General features: G+C 43.1%; 1 protein-coding gene across 1 annotated transcript in view; it reads left to right on the forward strand.

Moving 5' to 3' along the window:
• The window catches only part of LOC126251709 (calcitonin gene-related peptide type 1 receptor-like), a 609,959-nt gene that overhangs the window by 314,196 nt on the left and 274,125 nt on the right, over positions 1-21,638 (forward strand). The window contains exon 2 of the mRNA XM_049952302.1: positions 5,076-5,196. Coding sequence (XP_049808259.1) covers positions 5,076-5,196 — 121 coding nt within the window. The remainder of the gene's footprint in view (positions 1-5,075; positions 5,197-21,638) is intronic.

Below are 21,638 nucleotides of genomic sequence, written 5' to 3' on the forward strand. Positions count from 1 at the left end.
GTGATATAAGTATAGATATTGTGACCATTCGTACTTGATATGTACCGTCTGTCGGCTATGTCGCACAAGTCGTTCTTGGAGCTGCGAATTTTTTCCGTTGATGTGTATATACACGTTGTTTGGGATATAAGTATAGATATTGTGATCATTCGTACTTGATATGTACCGACTGTCGGCTATGTCACACAAGTCGTTCTTGGAGCTGCGAATTTTTTCCGTTGATGTGTATATACACGGTGTTTGGGATATAAGTATAGACATTGTGACCATTCGTACTTGATATGTACCGACTGTTGGCTATGTCGCACAAGTCGTTCTTGGAGCTGCGAAATTTTTCCGTTGATATGTATATACACGGTGTTTGGGATATAAGTATAGATAATGTGACCATTCGTACTTGATATGTACCGACTGTCGGCTATGTCTCACAAGTCGTTCTTGGAGCTGCGAATTTTTTCTGTTGATGTCTATATACACGGTGTTTGGGATATAAGTATAGATATTGTGACCATTCGTACTTGATATGTACCGACTGTCGGCTATGTCACACAAGTCGTTCTTGGAGCTGCGAATTTTTTCTGTTGATGTCTATATACACGTTGTTTGGGATATAAGTATAGATATTGTGATCATTCGTACTTGATATGTACCGACTGTCGGCTATGTCACACAAGTCGTTCTTGGAGCTGCGAATTTTTTCCGTTGATGTGTATATACACGGTGTTTGGGATATAAGTATAGACATTGTGACCATTCGTACTTGATATGTACCGTCTGTCGGCTATGTCGCACATGTCGTTCTTGGAGCAGCGAATTTTTTCCGTTGATGTGTATATACACGGTGTTTGGGATATAAGTATTGATATTGTGATAATTCGTACTTGATATGTACCCACTTCTGCGTGTTAGTTTCTTTTACTCTGCGTGTAACAGCCTTCCCACAAACACATCACTTAATTTATTGCCCAATGTTTAGTGTGCGGTATGAACTGCACCACTAAGTGGACTGCACCTGTCAGTGTAGCATTGCTGTTTTACCGTCCACGCTTTCACACCTCAACATCGGACGTACTGTAGAGGAGAAAATAAGCTACAATGGTTTGCTCTTGTCACATATACTTTGAAGTGCTAACTAATTTAAAAACATTCATCTGCTAATAGCTATAGTTATTTCTCCGAAAAGTTAAGTGAATAATCATATAGTGTTGTTGAGTACACTGTCCTTAGTCACCAGTAAAATACCTGCAAATTAACCCCTAACACCCTCAAGCGCGGGTGCAGTCGGACTTCTTTTGAGGCGGATATACTTGCTTCACACAGTCAAAGAGACACAGTGTACGTGATGGAATCTCAAAAGTCGTAAGACTCCTTCGGACAATGAAAGTAAAATTACTTTCTACATACAAATTCAAAAGAACCACTTCAAACATTTACCAAAAACTGTGAAAAAGATGTAAATAAATTCAGTATATCGACGCTCGATATTGCGACTAGATATCGATATATCATAGGAAATAATATCGCAGACATACAATGGTGAAAGATATCGGTATATCGTTATTTTACAGCAGGCCTACTGTGGACTACGTGCACATTACTACAGAACACAAGCATCATTCATGCTTAATGTGTTCCCCGAAGGTGATGCCTCTACCAAGGGGAGAAGTGTCCATGTTACAGCCACCATAGTCATGCTACGGTGATTTGAGGATCACGGCAGTGGACTGCCATTGATACCCTAGCCAATAAATTCACCTTATCTGTACCTGAAAGAGCACAAGTACGGCACTGTCGGACACCAGCTACTCGCCCACAAACCTCTGGCGCATAATTTACGAGAATTACGTACATCGGGCGCCACGTACTACCGGAAAATCTTTCTAGGACTTACCGAATCCATGCCACACAAAGTAGCACGTATGATGCTTTCCAAAGATGGATCAACACGCTGTCAAACAGGTGGTCATAATATTTTTTATCATCAGTGTGTAATACAGTAAAATGCATGTGTTGCTAACAGCGGCATTGCTATGGGTGCGTAATTGAGCACCATACTCAGCAGTCGTCCTTAGTCCGAGGTAACAGCGCGCTGACGTGGTAACGTCTTCTCCATTCCTCTCTGAGCACAGAGTTCGGTCAGACGCCTTCTTGCGTGCGCTTCATTCTAATAGGATACAAAATCACGTGTGTGTGAAACTTTCACATGGTGTGCCACTGCCAAGAAAGAGCTCGACAAAATTTGGGCCGCACATAGAAAGAACTCCTACGGTATACTAGGCCTACAGAAAGTAACTCAAATAGGCAATGAGAAGAGAGATACAACACTTTTATTCGAAGATAATAATTACACTGAAGTCATTGGTATTTATGATGGTTCCCTTGACATTACAAAAGACGGGACGTAGTTCTTAATTGTGTGTTGTCACTACTGACGTCAGTGCATTCTCTGAAACATGCTCCTATGCTGGTAACAGAAGGTAAGTGAAGAAATACGCAAATAGTCGAACAGAAATGATGGTTCAAATGGCTCTGAGCACTTTGGGACTTAACGTCTGAGGCCATCAGTCCCCTAGAACTTAGAACTGCTTAAACCTAACGACATCACACACATCCATGTCCTAGGCAGGATTCGAACCTGCGACCGTAGCGGTCGCGCGGTTCCACACTGAAGTGCCTAGAACCGCTCGGCCACACCGGCCGGCGAACAGAAATGAGACTTTTATACAAAGTCAATAATATACGCTCCTGTCAGCGCGTTTCATGACGTTCGCCCGGACATCACAGAAGACGGGGCGTGGTTCTAAATAGGGTGTTTTATCAAAACGGATGGCATCGTCTGCTCTGCAACGTGCTCTCATGGTAGCGACAAGGTTGGTGAGATGTTTTTATGTTCTTCCACCAGCGTGGTTGACGCCTGTTGGATAGTCGTTGGAGCACTTTGACGTGCTGCAGCTTATCTTCCCAATGCTGTCCACACATGCTCGAAGGGATCTCAGTGGTAGGAACTTGGGGGCCAGTCCTTTTTCCGAATAACCTCTCGTTCCAAGAACTGCTCCACCTGCGCTACTCGAAGCGGGAGCGCACTGTCATCCCTAAAAATGAAGTCAGGACCGAATGCACCCCTGAGAAAACGGACATGTGTGTGGTTTGTAGTGCGACAGTAACTGTGACTGGTGAGAGTACGTCGTTCAAAGAGTTTGAGATCAGTATGTCCAAATAAAATTATGCCAACCCATGCCTTAACACCTGGACAATCATAACGATCATAATATTTGGTAACGTTTTTGGGAAATAGCCATCTTGTAAGCTATATAAAATCAGGGAATAAACGGTCCTGAACGCGATGGTTATTTTATTACAATGACCGATTTCGACCTAACCTTTTGGCATCTACTGACAGCACCATCAGCTGGAGTTGACGATGCCTAGAAAAGTAAGTTGACCCCAGTCGCTGAAACTGGAATTTCAGCGACTGTGGTTGACTGACTGTTCTAGGCATCGTCAAATTCAGCTGACGGTGCTGTCTTAAGATGGCCTAATACTAGCTCGAAACCGGTTATTTCAATAAAATAGCCATCGTTGTTTTTTCACTGACTTTACGTAACGATCATGTTAGGCGATTCTGGACGTTCCTCATATGGCGAGAGGCGGGAACACGGAATGAACCCAGAGACATTGTCGAACATTACAGTTTTGGTATTCCAAGTATTATGGTGTGGGATGGCAGAAAGGTTATATGGGCATACTGACCTACAGATCTTTGAACAACGTACTCCCACCAGTAAACGTTATTGTAACGCTGTAATCCTCCTACCAGGTGCGTCTTTTCAGTGGTGCGTTCGGCCCTATGGATGGCAATACGCGACCGCATCAAACAGCACAGGTGTAGCAGCTCTTGGAATGCGGAGGTATTCGTCGAATTGATTGGCTTGTCCATCCCCCGTCTTAAATCGCATCCACCGCCTGTGGGACGCGTTTGGAAGACGTACTGCTTCACGTCCTTATGCATAAACGACCATGCAGCACCTCTGAACCATGCTGATGCAGGAATGGAAAGTCCTTCGACAAGAACCTCTTCCCAACCTTGTGGCTAGCATGAGAGTACTTTCAAGAGCACGCTTTGCCATTCCTGGTGATAACACACCCTAGTGAGAAGCCTGTCTAGTCTTCTGTAATGTCCAGAGGACCGTCATAAACCGCGGTGACAGCAGAGAAATTTTTGTTGCTACATAAAAGTCTCATTTCTATTCGACTCTTTGTGTATATGTCTCTGTTACCTTCTGCAGTGTACTGTAGCATTTCTTTCTCAGTACGGTACATGTAACATCGAGCTGTATTAATTGGTCGTGAAACAACACGCGAAAGTCAGTCTTTAAATTTTGCAGACCATTGATATTTCTGTGCCACGAAACGAGCAGCCGCCATGTTGGATTACATCTGAACTGAGCGAAAATAGCTATATCCATTTCTTGAGTACTGACGCCACACATTTGTTTGTATGCTTTACTTGCAACTGTTCATTAAAACGGACTCGGTAGTAGAGCCCGCATTCGCACCATCATTCGACGGCGCTTGACCAGGAGAAGGCTGGTCGCGAGAAAAAACACATGAAGCAGAGTGTAATATCTCGTCCATTTAAGTTTCATCTGAACGGTGCTGTACAGGAAGGTATTTGACTATCCGAGTTCTTCGAAATTAATAGTTCGAGTACATTCAGGAAAGATGAACTTCTATAACTTATTATCTGACGGAGATCTACACTTGTGATGCGTTGTCTGAGCGAATTGCAACCATTCTGCATCAGACAACGTAAGTGATCAACTGTCACTGATAATGACGACTGAATGCCTACTACAGTGTCTCAGATGAGCAACTTCTGGAAACTGCCGCATCAACTAGTTAGTATTCATGTTATTTACAATGCCTCATTGGACAAAACCCATAATGAGACACTATTTCAGCCATAGATTTGCTATTTAGACATGTGTGACCTAAATTGATCACGGTATGCCGTGGTGTTACGTACATAAGACGTCGCACTGAGTTAAGAAGTAACGCGGCCCTTTTTGTTTCAGTCGGTGATGGTGGGCGTGAACGGCAGCTTCCAGCAGGACTCGGCGCTGGAGTGGGAGCTGGTGCAGCGGAGACTCCAGTGCGAGCAGCGCCTCGCCTCCAGCCGCAACGTCACACCTGCCGGTGAGTGCGTCGAGCAGCTTGCGGCGTCCGCGAAATACACTGAAGAAATAACGGGGGAAGTAAAATATCTCTCTCGATAAGGGATTTGTTTGTCATAGAGAGAAATTCAACATGATACATTTCGATGACGACAAAGACCCACAGACACACACAGCACATTGCATACCTACAGACCGACGCACAAGGTTTATATTTTTATCTGCAACAATGGAGATAAATAAATTTAAACAGCTCCAGTACCCCAGGCCGACAAAGGTTTTAGGGAGGCCTCTTGGTCATTAGGAGAATGCCGGAATTGGAAACTCCGTCACAGTCATTCCTAATATCGACTCCCATGGTTACGCATGAATACGATGAGGTATCTGAAACAAAAAAGGAAGTCGAGAAAAAAAAATCAGTCTGCCACGCTCCTGCGAGTCGAGAACGATAGTCGTAACAGGAGCTGAGTCGGGTGCTGAATGAAAAGGAACATGCTCTAGCTAACGGCTATGATGTGCTCATAAACAAAAAGAAAATTGAGGTGAGGGTATGTGCAGTTAGTAAATATACTGGGTATCTTAATCGTAAATTACGGTACATCTGTTTTAGAGATGGATGACCTATCTATCTCGGTACTGGAATAGATAAAGAAGGACCATCACAATTCTTTCTGTGATAGTAACCACCTGATAACGTGAAAAAATACGAATATAAACATAAATATCAGAAAAACAATTATAAGAAGTTACCATAGGAGCTATGGATTTGTGTGAAGCATGAATACAGGAGAAGGCAGTAATGAAACGAATATATCGAAGTATCATGACGTTGTCGTTAAAATGATTCATACTTCCAAACACTGCCTCAGAGAATATCGCTGATAATCCCGACGCCTTAATTTTACGACACGCTTTATCACAATGAAGTCTTCCTTTTTCTCAGGTGAATCAGGTCATAACATTGTACCCTAAGGCATCTAGGAACGTGAATCATTAAAGTACGTGGTTTGCCTCGAAAGTTTCAATGGCACGAGACATAATCGTTGTTGGAAGCCCATTCTAAATATACTCATGTTTTAATTAGAGTTTTGAGACTGATACAAATTCGCATGAAAGATTTGAGTTATCCAATCTATCTGTTAACTCCTTGCCTTTATGACCAGCGCAGTATCAACTGTTATCCATAAAATGAATTTCGAGCAAGAGACTGCCTGTTGAAAACCATTTTACAATCATTTTTACATCTGTATCATTTCTACTGTGTCAACGTGCCTATTACTGAGGTTACAGTACGACGGAAAATCTTGTCAAAAGCTGGAGATTTTACCCAGATTTCACGCGACAAGTGAATCGGGAATTTTTAAAAATCTCATTTACTTGTTACATATTAAACTAATTATTCGATTGTATGAGAAACCATGTCGGAAATTGTAGAAGCCCGGTAATGATTCCTTCCACTCATTTCCTTTCCTTTCTTCATCGCTTAATCGAGGGAAATACTAATTCTGTTTGTTTTTAAAACTCTGGAAATAATAATTCACTGATATAAAACCTGTGGGCCATTTCACACGTTTCAGATCATGTTAGACCTAGTTTTATTTTATTAAATTACTTTAGCTGAGATATGTGTGCCAGAGACAACAAATGTACCATAAGTACTGTCATCTCCTGTGGCTGGAGACTGCTGTACAGGAAGTACAGAATCCATTATCAGTCTCTCACTTAACCGAGAGTGACGTCTTAGTGGTAGTGCGAGGTGCCCTGTACAGAGGAGGCAAGAACCAGAGAGTACTCAAAACATTAGGCTTCCAACCAACAACTTTGTGGTGCTTTCTGCCCTTGAAACTGAAACTGAGTTAGTGAGACTCATTACGACTGTTTGGAAATCTCCAGTGTCCAGTGTCACGGAGATTCAAACGTATGTCAGATAATAATACCCCCTGAGGAAATGGCAGAAATGGACGGGATCGCCTTGGAAATTCATTGCATATGCCTGCAGGCTGTTTCGGCTGCCATTCAGAGAGCAGGGTGCAACCAGCTGCAGATTGTGGAGTATGTTGGAACTACAGACCCCTTTGGTCGTGCTCCGATGTCATACTCTTTCATTCCAGTGACTGCCGAAGGACTTCTAGAAGACCGGCGATGCTCACGAAGTTTCAACCAAGTTCGCAGTATCCAGCATTGCTCCCAGAAGATATCGTGGCAACCTGGTGATGAATAAAATGGAAACTCTCATCCGAAGTAGCTCGCTGTGTGTGTGTCAAGTGCACATATGAGATTTTTAAATTAGGTCATTCACTGTCCGGTCCAGACGATGATAGTTGTGTACGATACAAAGCACTGTCATCCAGGGTCGAGAGTATTAAAGCCCCATTGATCAACTGCCGAAAAAGTAGCAACAAAATACCAGGGTTTGAATCGCTCCTTAAAAGCATGAGAATTCACGTAATACTATGTACACAAATCCCGTAAAATTACGAAACTGATAGCACTGTCATTTTTGGAGTCAACTTAAATCTACATTGAAAGGCTGGATTAATGCTAAATTGAGGTGTTGTACTTGTCACCATAGCATCCATGTTACCCAACCATACCGTCATCATCAGAAGAGGCTTCAAGCATTCGACAATCAATTGCGATAATTACAGTTTTATAAGTGATGAGAGTGACAAGAAATCCTGGGAAAGAATACTAAATGCGTTTCGTGAAAATTACCCAGAACAGACAGTTCGGAAGTCTGTTCGTGATGGAAATGTATTTGATGTGATGACAAGAAACAGACATATCTTTTTTGAGGACGACCACAATGATACTGCTATCAGTGACCATGAGGCAGTTGTAGTAACAAAGATTACTGAAGTACAATGGGATACTAAAACAATTAGAAAGATTTAAATGCCAGCAATCTAGAGAAAGTAGGAGAAGTATTATTTCTCAGTAAGGAACTTGAAACACGTATTTGACGGGTAGAAACACGTAGAAAATCAGTGACTCATTTTTAAGAGAGTAATTGACCATCAACTGCATAGATACGAGTCTATTAGAACAGTTCATGAGAGGAATCACCATCCATGGTATATATTCGCTGGAGGAACTTATAAAAGAACAACGCGCGGACCCTTGAGCAACTAAGCAGAATATTGTCGAAATATCTCTCATAAAACTCAAAGAAATTCTAGTCACATGTAAAGACTGTTAGTGGCTCCAAATTTAGTGACCAATCACTCATTGATGACACAGAAACTGAAATTAATGGGTAGCAAAGCAATAACAGAAATAGTTAAAATTAAACTCCAGGGCTCGTTCGAATATCTACCAGATTTTATACAGAATTTTCAGCTCGGAAAATCGTTCTTTTGATCATAACATACCGCAGATCCGTAGAACTGTGTCCAATAGTTGGAAGAAAGTACAGGGCGGACAGATCTATAAGAAACGTAGCAGCTCTACTGAGAACAATCGTTCAGTACCCTTGACATCTATCTCTTCTAGAAACTTAGAACATATTATAAGCTGAACTGAAACGTGATACCTCAAAATAATGAAATCTTCCAAGCTAGCCAGCTTGGATTCCGAAAATATTGGCCATATGAAACGCAACAAAAGCTTTTCTCACATTACGCCATGGCTCAAGGCAGTAGATGCAGTACTTCATGACTTCCGAAAAGCAAATCCAAATTACTCGCTACTCCACCTACACGTACTAGCGAAAGTACGATCGTGTGGAGTATCAAGCGCAACTTTTTAACTGTCTGAGGATTTCTTGTTACGGAGGATTCCTCATGTTTCCTTGGATGGAGAGTCACCGACAGACACAGAAGTAATTTCAGGGATGTCACAGGGCACTGTGTTGGCACTCTTGCTATTCACTTTTCTATATTAACCCTATAAATGTAACGCGTTTTCCGTAACGCGCATTACCAAGGGGATATTACTTTACGCTCACTGCAAAAAAATCTGAAACGTGAAAAATATGTTAACTGTTGTGGACTTACATTAGCAACCTTCTTTTTAAAGAAGTGCTGATATATGACTAACGTCCTGAAACTGAAAATGACATTCAATGGGAAAAGTGATATCTACTATGACGCAAATATTTTGGGTGAGCTTAACTGAAAAAATTTAAAACACTTCTGCAGACCGGTATAAGAATGCAATATTTTCCCGAATTTTGGAATAAAGAAAGACTATATTAGAACGTTTTCGAAAGGTAGACATAAAGTCCTACTCCCTCCCATCCCTGGTATTACGAGCATTAATGACCTAGCGGACAATGTTATTTGAAACCTGAGATTTTTTGCATAAGACACAGTTATCTGCAGTGAAGTACAGTCTGGATAAAGCTGCACAACTATTCAGTCAGATCTTGATAAGGTTTCGAAACGATGCAACGGTTAGCAACTGGATGTAAGTGTTTTGGTGCAAATGGCTCTGAGCACTATGGGACTCAACTGCTGAGGTCATTAGTCCCCTAGAACTTAGAACTAGTTAAACCTAACTAACCTAAGGACATCACAAACATCCACGCCCGAGGCAGGATTCGAACCTGCGACCGTAGCGGTCTTGCGGTTCCAGACTGCAGCGCCTTTAACCGCACGGCCACTTCGGCCGGCTAAGTGTTTTGAAATGTAAGGTTTTGCACTTAGAAAAGTGGAAAAACGTAGTGCCCAGTGACCGTAATGTGAATGAGTCACAGTTGTAATCAGGCTACTGATACAAATACCTGTTAAAAATATTTGTATGGATATGAGGTGGAATAACCACATAGGCTCAACTCTGTCTTAAGTAAAGCAGGTGGAGTTTCTGAAACGTCTTAGGATCTTGAGGAAATGCGGTCATTTCACAAACAGATTCAAAGTAGTAAAGGGTACAGCGTACCCCCATGATACATGGACCATGCCCTTGGTGGGGAGGCTTGCGTGCCTCAGCGATACAGATGGCTGTAGGTGCAACCACAACGGAGCGGTATCTGTTGAGAGGCCAGACAAACGTGTGGTTCCTGAAGAGGGGCAGCAGCCTTTTCAGTAGTTGCAGGGGCAACAGTCTGGATTATTGACTGATTTGGACTTGCAACACGAACCAAAACGGCCTTGCTGTGCTGGTACTGCGAACGGCTGATAGCAAGGGGAAACTACAGCCGTAATTGTTCCCGAGGGCATGCAGCTTTACTGTATGGTTACATGATGATGGCATCCTCTTGGGTAAAATATTCCGGAGGTAAAATAGTCCACCATTCGGATCTCCGGGCGGGTACTACTCAAGAGGACGTCGTTATCAGGAGAAAGAAAACTGGCGTTCTACGGATCGGAGCGTGGAATGTCCGATCCCTTAATCGGGCAGGTAGGTTAGAAAATTTAAAAAGTGAAATGGATAGGTTGAAGTTAGATATAGTGGGAATTACTGAAGTTCGGTGGCAGGAGGAACAAGACTTTTAGTCAGGTGAATACAGGGTTGTAAATACAAAATCAAATAGGGGTAATGCAGGAGTAGGTTTTATAATGAATAAAAAAAATAGGAGTGCGGGTAAGCTACTACCAACAGCATAGTGAACGCATTATTGTGGCCACGATGGACACGAAGCCCATGCCTACTACAGTAGTACAAGTTTATATGCCAACTAGCTCTGCAGATGACGAAGAAATTGAAGAATTGTATGATGAGATAAAAGAAGTTATTCAGGTAGTGAAGGGAGACGAAAATTTAGTAGTCATGGGTGACTGGAATTCGATAGTAGGAAAAGAGAGAGAAGGAAACATAGTGGGTGAATATGGATTGGGGGAGAGAAATGAAAGAGGAAGCCGTCTGGTAGAATTTTGCATAGAGCATAACTTAATCATAGCTAACACTTGGTTCAAGAATCATAAAAGGAGGTTGTATACATGGAAGAATCCTGGAGATACTAGAAGGTATCACATAGATTATATAATGGTAAGACAGTGATTTAGGAACCAGGTTTTAAATTGTAAGACATTTCCAAGGGCAGACGTGGACTCTGACCACAATCCATTGGTTATGAGCTGTAGATTAAAGCTGAAGAAACTGCAAAAATGTGGGAATTTAAGGAGATGGGACCTGGATAAACTGACTACACCAGAGGTTGTTCAGAGTTTCAGGGAGAGCATAAGGGAACAATTGACAGGAATGGGGGAAAGAAATACAGTAGAAGACGAACGGGTAGCTCTGAGGGATGAAGTAGTTAAGGCAGCAATGAGATCGACAGAAAGTGCAAAGTGGCTAAGCAGGGATGGCTAGAGGACAAATGTAAGGATGTAGGGGCTTATGCCGCTAGGGGTAAGATAGATACTGCCTACAGGAAAATTAAAGAGACCTTTGGAGAAAAGTGAGCTACTTGTATGAATATCAAGAGCTCAGATGGAAACCCAGTTCTAAGCAAAGACGGGAAAGCAGAAAGGTGGAAGGAGTATATAGTGGGTCTATACAAGGGCGATGAACTTGAGGACAATATTATGGAAATGGAAGAGGATGTAGATGAAGATGAAATGGGAGATACGATACTGCGTGAAGAGTTTGACAGAGCACTGAAAGACCTGTGTCGAAACACGGCCCCGGGAATAGACAGCATTCCATTTGAACTACTGACGGCCTTGGGACAGCCAGTCCTGACAAAATTCTACCATCTGGTGAGCAAGATATATGAGACAGGCAAAATACCCTCAGACTTCAAGAAGAATATAATAATTCCAATCCCAAAGAAAGCAGGTGTTGCAGATGTGAAAATTACCAAACTATCAGTTTAATAAGTCACAGCTGCAAAATACTAATGCGAATTCTTTACAGACGAATGGAAGAACTCGTAGAAGCCGACCTTGGCGAGGATCAGTTTGGATTCCGCAGAAATGTTGGAACACGTGAGGCAATACTGACCCTACTACTTATCTTAGAAACTAGATTAAGGAAAGGAAAACGTACATTTCTAGCATTCGTATACTTAGAGAAAGCTTTTGACAATGTTGACTGGAATACTCTCTTTAAATTCTGAAGATGGCAGGGGTAAAATACAGGGAGCGAAAGGCTATTTACAATTTGTATAGAAGCCAAATGGTAGTTATAAGAGTCGAGGGGCATGAAAGGGAAGCAGCGGTTGGGAAGGGAGTGAGACAGGGTTGTAGCCTGTCCCCGACGTTATTCAATCTGTATATTGAGCAAGCAGTGTAGGAAACAAAAGAAAAATTCGGAATAGGTATTAAAGTCCATGGAGAATAAATAAAAACGTTCAGGTTCGCCGATGACATCGTAATTCTGTCAGAGACAGCAAAGAACTTGGAAGAGCAGTTGAACGGAATAGACAGTGTCTTGAAAGGACGATATAAGATGAACATCAACAAAAGCAAACGAGGATAATGGAATGTAGTCGAATTAAGTCGGTTGATGCTAAGGGAATTAGATTAGGAAATGAGACACCTAAAGTAGTAAAGGAGTTTTGCTATTTGGGGAACAAAATAACTGATGATGGTCGAAGTAGAGAGGATTTAAAATGTAGGCTGGCAATGGCAAGGAAAGCGTTTCTGAAGAAGAGAAATTTGTTAACATTGAGTATAGATTTAAGTGTCAGGAAGTCGTTTCTGAAAGATTTGTATGGAATGTAGCCATGTATGGATGTGAAACATGGACGATAAATAGTTTGGACAAGAAGAGAATAGAAGCTTTTGAAATGTGGCGCTACTGAAGAATGCTGAAGATTAGATGGGTAGATCACATAACTAATGAGGAGGTATTGAATAGAATTGGGGAGGAGTTTGTGGCACAACTTGACAAGATGATGGGACCGGTTGGTAGGACATGTTCTGGCCGTGCGGTTCTAGGCGCTCCAGTCCAGAGCCGCGCTGCTGCTACGGTCGCAGGTTCGAATCCTGCCTCAGGCATGGGTGTGTTGGATGTTCTTAGGTTGGTTATGTTTAAGTAGGTCTAAGTTCTAGGGGACTAATGACACAGCAGTTGAGTCCCATAGTGCTCAGAGCCATTTGAACCCTTTTTTAGGACATGTTCTGAGGCATCAAGGGATCACAAATTTAGCATTGGAGGGCAGCGTGGAGGGTAAAAGTCGTAGAGGGAGACCAAGAGATGAATACAGTAAGCAGATTCAGAAGGATGTAGGTTGCAGTAAGTACTGGGAGATGAAGAAGCTTGCACAGGATAGAGTAGCATGGAGAGCTGCATCAAACCAGTCTCAGAACTGAAGACAACAACAACAACAACAACAAAGGGTACAGCAATCACTACAATGATGTTTATTTCACAGCTATCTTCAGTGCAGAAGTGTAAGTTGAAACATAGAAAACGGTTGTATATACTCATAGTTCCAACTGGACTGCATGTCAGACGTTGAGTTCACACTCTCTATGAAATCAGACCACACAAAGGGACTGTTTAGGTGTGCGGTACCCCTTAGCAATTAGGGCTAACAGTGGATACTGACAGAGAAGAAAAGCACGAATAGTCACAGGATTGTTTGAATCCTGGAGGAGCGTCACGGACGTGCTGAAAAACTGAGCTGGCCGGCGCTTGATGAAAGACGCAAGCTGTCTCGTGAAAACATACAAAGTCCGAAGAACCAGTAGAAAAAAACTAGAAACAGCCTCCTACGTATTTAAAACGCTCCAAGAGCGTTTACACATTCCATCCGCCCTCTGTAAGTGAATGGAACGACAAGAAATAGTTCAGTCCGAAGAACTCTCTTCCACACACTTCACAGTGTCTTGCAACAGATAGAAATGGCAATACAGATTTATTTACTAATGATGAGAATGTGTCAGATCTTTAAAAATACCGCCGCGGAGATTGCCCCTCGCTACACCATTTTGAAACTGTGATTGCAATACTTACGTCACTTAGTTGACGGCGTAAGAAACTCCGCCGTAAGGTATCGAATGCCCTTGCTATGTTTTGAATCAAGCGGCTACATTGGCGGCAACTAATTTCGTTTCATCTTCTGCTTGGGTCGAGAGCCCCATGGGAAATAGCCGCGTCAATCGCGGTTGATCCACGTGGCGGGCTACAACATAAGGCTTTCTCTTTCAGTTGAGTGTTCGGCACAACTAGCGTAGGAAAGTAAAAAGGAAATCGTTATTTGGTCGTCGGTGATGGGACTGCATTTGGTATGAACCTGTGTCCGTCGACGAATAGTGTCATGGGCCATGAGCTACCTAGATTACAGGTGTGGGCAAAAAGTGAATACACTGCCTAACAGTTCGAGCAGTAGTAGATTATACTAGACTTGTACGGGGAGTAAACGATAACTGTGTACAACGTGCCACAGTGATGTAGGAGAAGCGGAGACAAACAATTTGATATGAAACACTTGTGATCTATTAAGCCGGGAAAGAACGTCAAACTGAAATAAATAAACAACTACCGTCTGGAGAACAACTTTCTATTTCCTTCACGTCTATGGTCACAAATTTTTTGACATCACACTACCGGTTTCGGCCTATAATTACCATCTTCAGATCTGTTTTATGAAAACATGTCCTAATATACTAGGGCCATAGTGACATCGCCAAATGCTTAACACAAAATCAGCGCCAGCATCGTCAAATGTATGTAAATAATGGTATATACAAAAGTCATCTGTTCAAAGCAAAATTTGCTTTGAACAGTAGTGTTGCTAGCGCCGATTTTGTGTTTAGCATTTCGTGATATCACTAGTGTACTAGGACATGTTTTTATAAAACAGATCTGAAGACCGTCATTATAGGCCGAAACCGGTAGTGTGATGACACAAAATTTGTGACCATAGACGTTAAGTAAAGGAAATCTATTCTATACTCGGGTCACTGTTCAATTCACGACTATGTCGCAACTTGTGTTTATATTTCCGACTAGCAGTTCCAGTCTGCATTGGGGATCACATTCAGATCTGGCACCACAAAGGCATTATGCGACGTCAGACCTGAAGACGAAATGGAACGCAGGCTGAAACTGATAGTCGGTAGAATAAAAAAAAAATAAAAAATAAAAATAAAAAATAAAAAAAAAAACTTGTAGTCAGACAGTGTTTATTTATTATAACAAAAAGGATCCATAAGACATGGCGTGAATTATGGAACTACAAATTGGTCTATAAGGGGCACCTAAGTTACAGCGCATGCGTGTCGTCCGAGATTTTGGCCACAATCGTCAATGAGTGCTGAGAACGTCTTGTTCTTGGGTTTATAAAATGTAAAACTTAAGATTGTGTAAAATTTTCGTCATAATTTTGTTAATTTTAACACTACAAAATTAGCAGTTGAATCGTTTTCTTTTCTCACCTTTTTACTTTCGAGGGAACTGCAGTTGTAAGGATTGGAAACGTAATCGCTGTTTGCATAACTTCCTTGAAAATATTTTTCTTTCATTATCCTTACCGGAAAAGTTAATAATGGCAATGAATGTCAGTGGCTAAAGGGGGCGAGAAAGTATTACAACTCTCGCGCTGTAGTTGGGTGACGAATTTGAGATTGTGTCCCGGTTGATGGACCACAAGTGTCACACATTAAATTGTTCGTCTCGACTTCTCCTACGAGGTGTGTCCGAAAAGCCCGCGTTGAGAGAGAAATTTGAACACGTAGATTTTGCAGATATCTAACAACTGTTATGATGGTGCTTTGAATGATTCCACAAGAAGCATTACCAGACAGTTTCCGATAGATTTACTACCGATGGCAGAAGTGTGTTATAGCTGACGGTAATTACTCTGCAGGCCAGTAAAGGCATTTTGTTTGTAACTCTACATTCCTTTGTTTTGTGAAGTAATTGACCGAACTATTCAGACGATCCTCGTACATCACTGTGGTACGTTTTAAATAATTAGCGTTCACACTGTGCAAAAACAGATACCCTCCTAACACTGCTTTATTGGCTCAGTACGCTGCAACGAAAATTATTTCTCAATAAAGGATATGGGTTCGATATGTGAGTCGGTGAACATGATTGGATTCTGTATTCCGATTTCCATCTAGACCTCACAATCAAATAGTTGGCCTAAGATTGTCCAGTGAAACATTATATAAGGGGTGATCGAAAAGTTTCCTTTCGAAGGTCGCATAGTCCAGAATCAGCAATCCATTCAGGAAAAACCGCCGTGAGCATTTGGCAATCATCCCATTGTCACACCAAGCTGGAGACACCTGTCGGTTTGGTAAAACGCCGTGTCCTACTGCGTGCGAAGGATTCCATAACTACCAACTGCACATCCTCGTCCGACAGAGATGGTCAACTCTTGAAGACCTTTTCCAGCGAGCCGAAGAAGTGTTGACCGCGTGGGAGAGATGAAGCATATGGGGCGTGAGCTCGTGTGCCCTCCCACAAGAGCCGGCGTAACTTCTGTCTCACGGCATTTGCGATAAGGGAACGTTATCATCATGTAACAGCAGCACCAAGAACGGAACTTGATGCGTACAAGCAGTCCTATACACATTCTTCGTTCTAAGGTGAATGTCTACCGGTGTTTGTCCTTCGGCAGCCAGGGAAAGAATAACAGCACATTGGTCCTGTTTGGACGCATTTGATAATAACGTCGCCATTGTTAACGTTTCCGCTTTAATTCAGCTGCATCAGGAGGACCCAATGCCACACTAATCCCTTGCCTAAATATCGGTGCTTAAATAATCTACCGGCATCGGAGCTGCGGCTCTTTCCATTTAGGCTACACGAATATCACGAACAGAAACTTTTTCACAGACTCTTAGGTAATACTACCCAAACATAAACCGTCTTTTACTAAGGTTTCTCATACAGTAGACTGAATACAATGTGTAAGGACTATGAGCCAGGGATTCAGTCCTTATTTTCTTACAAGAAACACCTCACTTCAACCCAAAAACATTGTTGGTGTAATAATACGTATATTAAAAACATTCTTGTAATGAACGAATACTACGGAAATTTTATAAGGAGAACAACTGAAAACGATAAGAGTCTGAAAAAGAGTTGTGCATTACGTGTACGTAAGATTTCACCAACCGAGATTGCAAATGACACAGTACAAACAGTAAATATTCGAATAGTTACAGAGATAAATCAATGTACGGACCGATAATAGTAAATAAGTGACATGCCAGGACTGTTACCGGATACGTTCTATAGCGGTATTCGAACAACAGAAGATTTTTCAGTAGAATTTATTAGAACTGGAGGAAATACACTCCTGGAAATGGAAAAAAGAACACATTGACACCGGTGTGTCAGACCCACCATACTTGCTCCGGACACTGCGAGAGGGCTGTACAAGCAATGATCACACGCACGGCACAGCGGACACACCAGAAACCGCGGTGTTGGCCGTCGAATGGCGCTAGCCGCGCAGCATTTGTGCACCGCCGCCGTCAGTGTCAGCCAGTTTGCCGTGGCATACGGAGCTCCATCGCAGTCTTTAACACTGGTAGCATGCCGCGACAGCGTGGACGTGAACCGTATGTGCAGTTGACGGACTTTGAGCGAGGGCGTATAGTGGGCATGCGGGAGGCCGGGTGGACGTACCGCCGAATTGCTCAACACGTGGGGCGTGAGGTCTCCACAGTACATCGATGTTGTCGCCAGTGGTCGGCGGAAGGTGCACGTGCCCGTCGACCTGGGACCGGACCGCAGCGACGCACGGATGCACGCCAAGACCGTAGGATCCTACGCAGTGCCGTAGGGGACCGCACCGCCACTTCCCAGCAAATTAGGGACACTGTTGCTCCTGGGGTATCGGCGAGGACCATTCGCAACCGTCTCCATGAAGCTGGGCTACGGTCCCGCACACCGTTAGGCCGTCTTCCGCTCACGCCCCAACATCGTGCAGCCCGCCTCCAGTGGTGTCGCGACAGGCGTGAATGGAGGGACGAATGGAGACGTGTCGTCTTCAGCGATGAGAGTCGCTTCTGCCTTGGTGCCAATGATGGTCGTATGCGTGTTTGGCGCCGTGCAGGTGAGCGCCACAATCAGGACTGCATACGACCGAGGCACACAGGGCCAACACCCGGCATCATGGTGTGGGGAGCGATCTCCTACACTGGCCGTACACCACTGGTGATCGTCGAGGGGACACTGAATAGTGCACGGTACATCCAAACCGTCATCGAACCCATCGTTCTACCATTCCTAGACCGGCAAGGGAACTTGCTGTTCCAACAGGACAATGGACGTCCGCATGTATCCCGTGCCACCCAACGTGCTCTAGAAGGTGTAAGTCAACTACCCTGGCCAGAAAGATCTCCGGATCTGTCCCCCATTGAGCATGTTTGGGACTGGATGAAGCGTCGTCTCACGCGGTCTGCACGTCCAGCACGAACGCTGGTCCAACTGAGGCGCCAGGTGGAAATGGCATGGCAAGCCGTTCCACAGGACTACATCCAGCATCTCTACGATCGTCTCCATGGGAGAATAGCAGCCTGCATTGCTGCGAAAGGTGGATATACACTGTACTAGTGCCGACATTGTGCATGCTCTGTTGCCTGTGTCTATGTGCCTGTGGTTCTGTCAGTGTGATCATGTGATGTATCTGACCCCAGGAATGTGTCAATAAAGTTTCCCCTTCCTGGGACAATGAATTCACGGTGTTCTTATTTCAATTTCCAGGAGTGTATAATACAAACGGAGCTTGCAAAGATTTTGCTGAATCTCTGCGGATCAAGAAAATTTTACAAAACTGTAACAATGCCATAATTATTCTGTTTCAAGGGAAAGAGGACGGACAAAAAACAAACAAGAAAATTATAAATTTATAAGTCTCTTCTCCTTAAACTTATTGTCTTGCACAAGGAACAGATTTTCGATTCTGACCAATGAAAGGACCACGCTAAAACAAGCAGCCATCATGAATGGAACTGCTGAACGAATTTACAAGTTAAATTTTCAATCTGCCAGCGAATTAAAAATTTTTGAATAAACTTTACATTTTACTCGCTCGCAAGAAAATAAAATTCGTACTAATAGTGCCTGAGAAACAAGGCATTCACTCAAAAAATTTTAGTACAATGGAGAAATCATACATCAGCATAGCATGTTACATTAAAACTCATTAGCACAGTCATGACACCACGTTCCATTCAGTGCCATGGTGGTCAATGGCTAGAACTCTTTGGCTCATCAATATAAGTCACGTTAGTGTGAAGGCCTCGTAATTCTGTAATGAACAAAAGATTCTCTCTGATGTTTATTTAATTCAGAATTTGATTAAACACAATACTTCTAGATACATGTCTAGGCAGTTGGACGCATCTGCTTCGCGTGTCTATTCACAGTCCTATGGATGGCTATCGTTTTCGCCTACAGCCGTTTGAGCTTCGCAGTTGAAAACTGTCAAAATCGTTGTCGTGTGTCAGCTATTTTCTTAAGTTGAATCAACTGTACGAGTGTCTTTGCAGTAAAGCATAAACGTATTAGAACTTTATGCACGATGCAGCATTTTTTTGCACATCTAATTGTTTATGACGCCATACCTACGGAACTGTCTCTCGAACAGTGAGATATTTGTGTAGGTACACTCAGCGGCATATATGGTCACAGTCTGCAAAATATGTTGCGAATAAAGTTAGTCGCAAAGAAGTCCCAATAAATTTTAACGTCATGCATGATGTGACATTTTTTCAAGCATTTTAGTGTTTATGACGTCTCATCTCCTTATCCGAGGCCCACGAGAAAGAAGCGTACGTCACGAAGGTAGGCCTGAACTCGCTCGCTCAGCTTAGCTCACCAGACAAAACACGTTTCTAAACATGTTCACTTGCAGCTGAGTGTTTACGTACTAACGAGGGTTGCATCTTCTACTGGAATCTGCTATTATGATGTGTTACTAGTTAACAGTACTGCAACAAAATTTAATTTAAGATAAATACTCGATATAAATGGTATAACGGCTTGTTTATAGCATTAATTCTCTTCTGCTTAACATTCCTCATTTCATACCAGAAGCGGTCCCTTCTGCAAATGATAACAATTTTCGCCTGATTTACATTTTACTGTCCCCAGTACAGCCATAACAAATTATAAATAGGCCTATGGACTTCCGATCATTGTAGGACTAATAACAGTAAGACTCCATAATAGTGGATTCCAGTAGAATATGCAATTCTCTTTTGTACGTACACACCTAGTTCCGGGTTAACAGCTGTAGAAACGTAGTTTGGCTGCTGAGTTGAGCGATGAAGCGAGCGCAGACCTACACTATGTGATCAAAAGTATCCGGACACCTGATTGAAAATGACTTTCAAGTTTGTGGCGTCCTCCATCGGTAATGCTGGAATTCAATATGGTGTTGGCCCATTCTTAGCCTTGATGACAGCTTCCGCTCTCGCATGCAAACGTTCAGTCCGGTACTGGAATGTTTCTTGGGAAATGGCAGCCCATTCTTCACGGAGTGCTGCACTGAGGACAGGTATCGATGTCGGTGGATGAGGCCTGGCACCAAGTCGGCGTTCCAAAATATCCCAAAGGTGTTCTGTAGGATTCAGGTCAGGATTTTGTGCAGGCCAATCCATTACACGGATGTGATTGTCGTGTAACCACTCTGCAACACGCCGTGTATTATGAGCAGGTGCTCGATCGTGTTGAAAGATGCAAACGCCATCCCAAAATTGTTCTTCAACAGTGGGAAGCAAGAAGGTGATTAAAACATCAATGTAGGACTGCGCTGTGATATTGGTACGGAAAACAACACGGGTACAAGGCCCCTACATAAAAAACACGACCACCCCATAATACCACCGCCTTTGATTATTAATGTTGGCACTACACATGCTGGCAGATGACGATCACCGGGCATTCGCCATACCCACACCGTGACATCGGATCGCCATATTGTGTACCGTTAGTCGTTACTCCATAAAATGTTTTTCCACTGTTCAATCGTCCAGTGTTTACGTTCCTTACACCAAGCGAGGCGTCGTTTCGTATGTACCGGCGTGATGTGTGGCTTATGAGCAGCCGCTCGACCATGAAATCCCGCCTAACTCCCGGCGGGGTCAGGGATTTTCTCTGCCTCGTGATGGCTGGGTGTTGTGTGATGTCCTTAGGTTAGTTAGGTTTAAGTAGTTCTAAGTTCTAGGGGACTGATGACCATAGATGTTAAGTCCTATAGTGCTCAGAGCCATTTGAACCCGCCTAACTGTCGTAACACTTGCAGTAGATCCTGATGAAGTTTGTAATTCCTGTGTGATGGTCTGGATAGATGTCTGCCTATTACACATTACGACTCTGTTCAACTGTCGGCGGTCTCTGTCTGTCAACAGACGAGGTCGGCCTGTGCGCTTTTGTGCTGTACGTATCCCTTCACGTTTCCACTTCACTGGCACATCGGAAACAGTGGACCTAGGGCTGTTTAGGAGTGTGAAAATCTCGCGTACAGACGTATGACGCAAGTGATACCCAATCACCTGACCACGTGCGAACTCCGTGAATTCCGCGGAGCGCCCCATTCTGCTGTCTCACGATGTCTAATGACTACTGAGGTCGCTGAAGAGGAGTACCTGGCAACAGGTGGCAGCA

The sequence above is a fragment of the Schistocerca nitens genome, chromosome 4 (genome assembly GCF_023898315.1).
Source record: "Schistocerca nitens isolate TAMUIC-IGC-003100 chromosome 4, iqSchNite1.1, whole genome shotgun sequence".
Lineage (NCBI taxonomy): Eukaryota > Metazoa > Arthropoda > Insecta > Orthoptera > Acrididae > Schistocerca > Schistocerca nitens.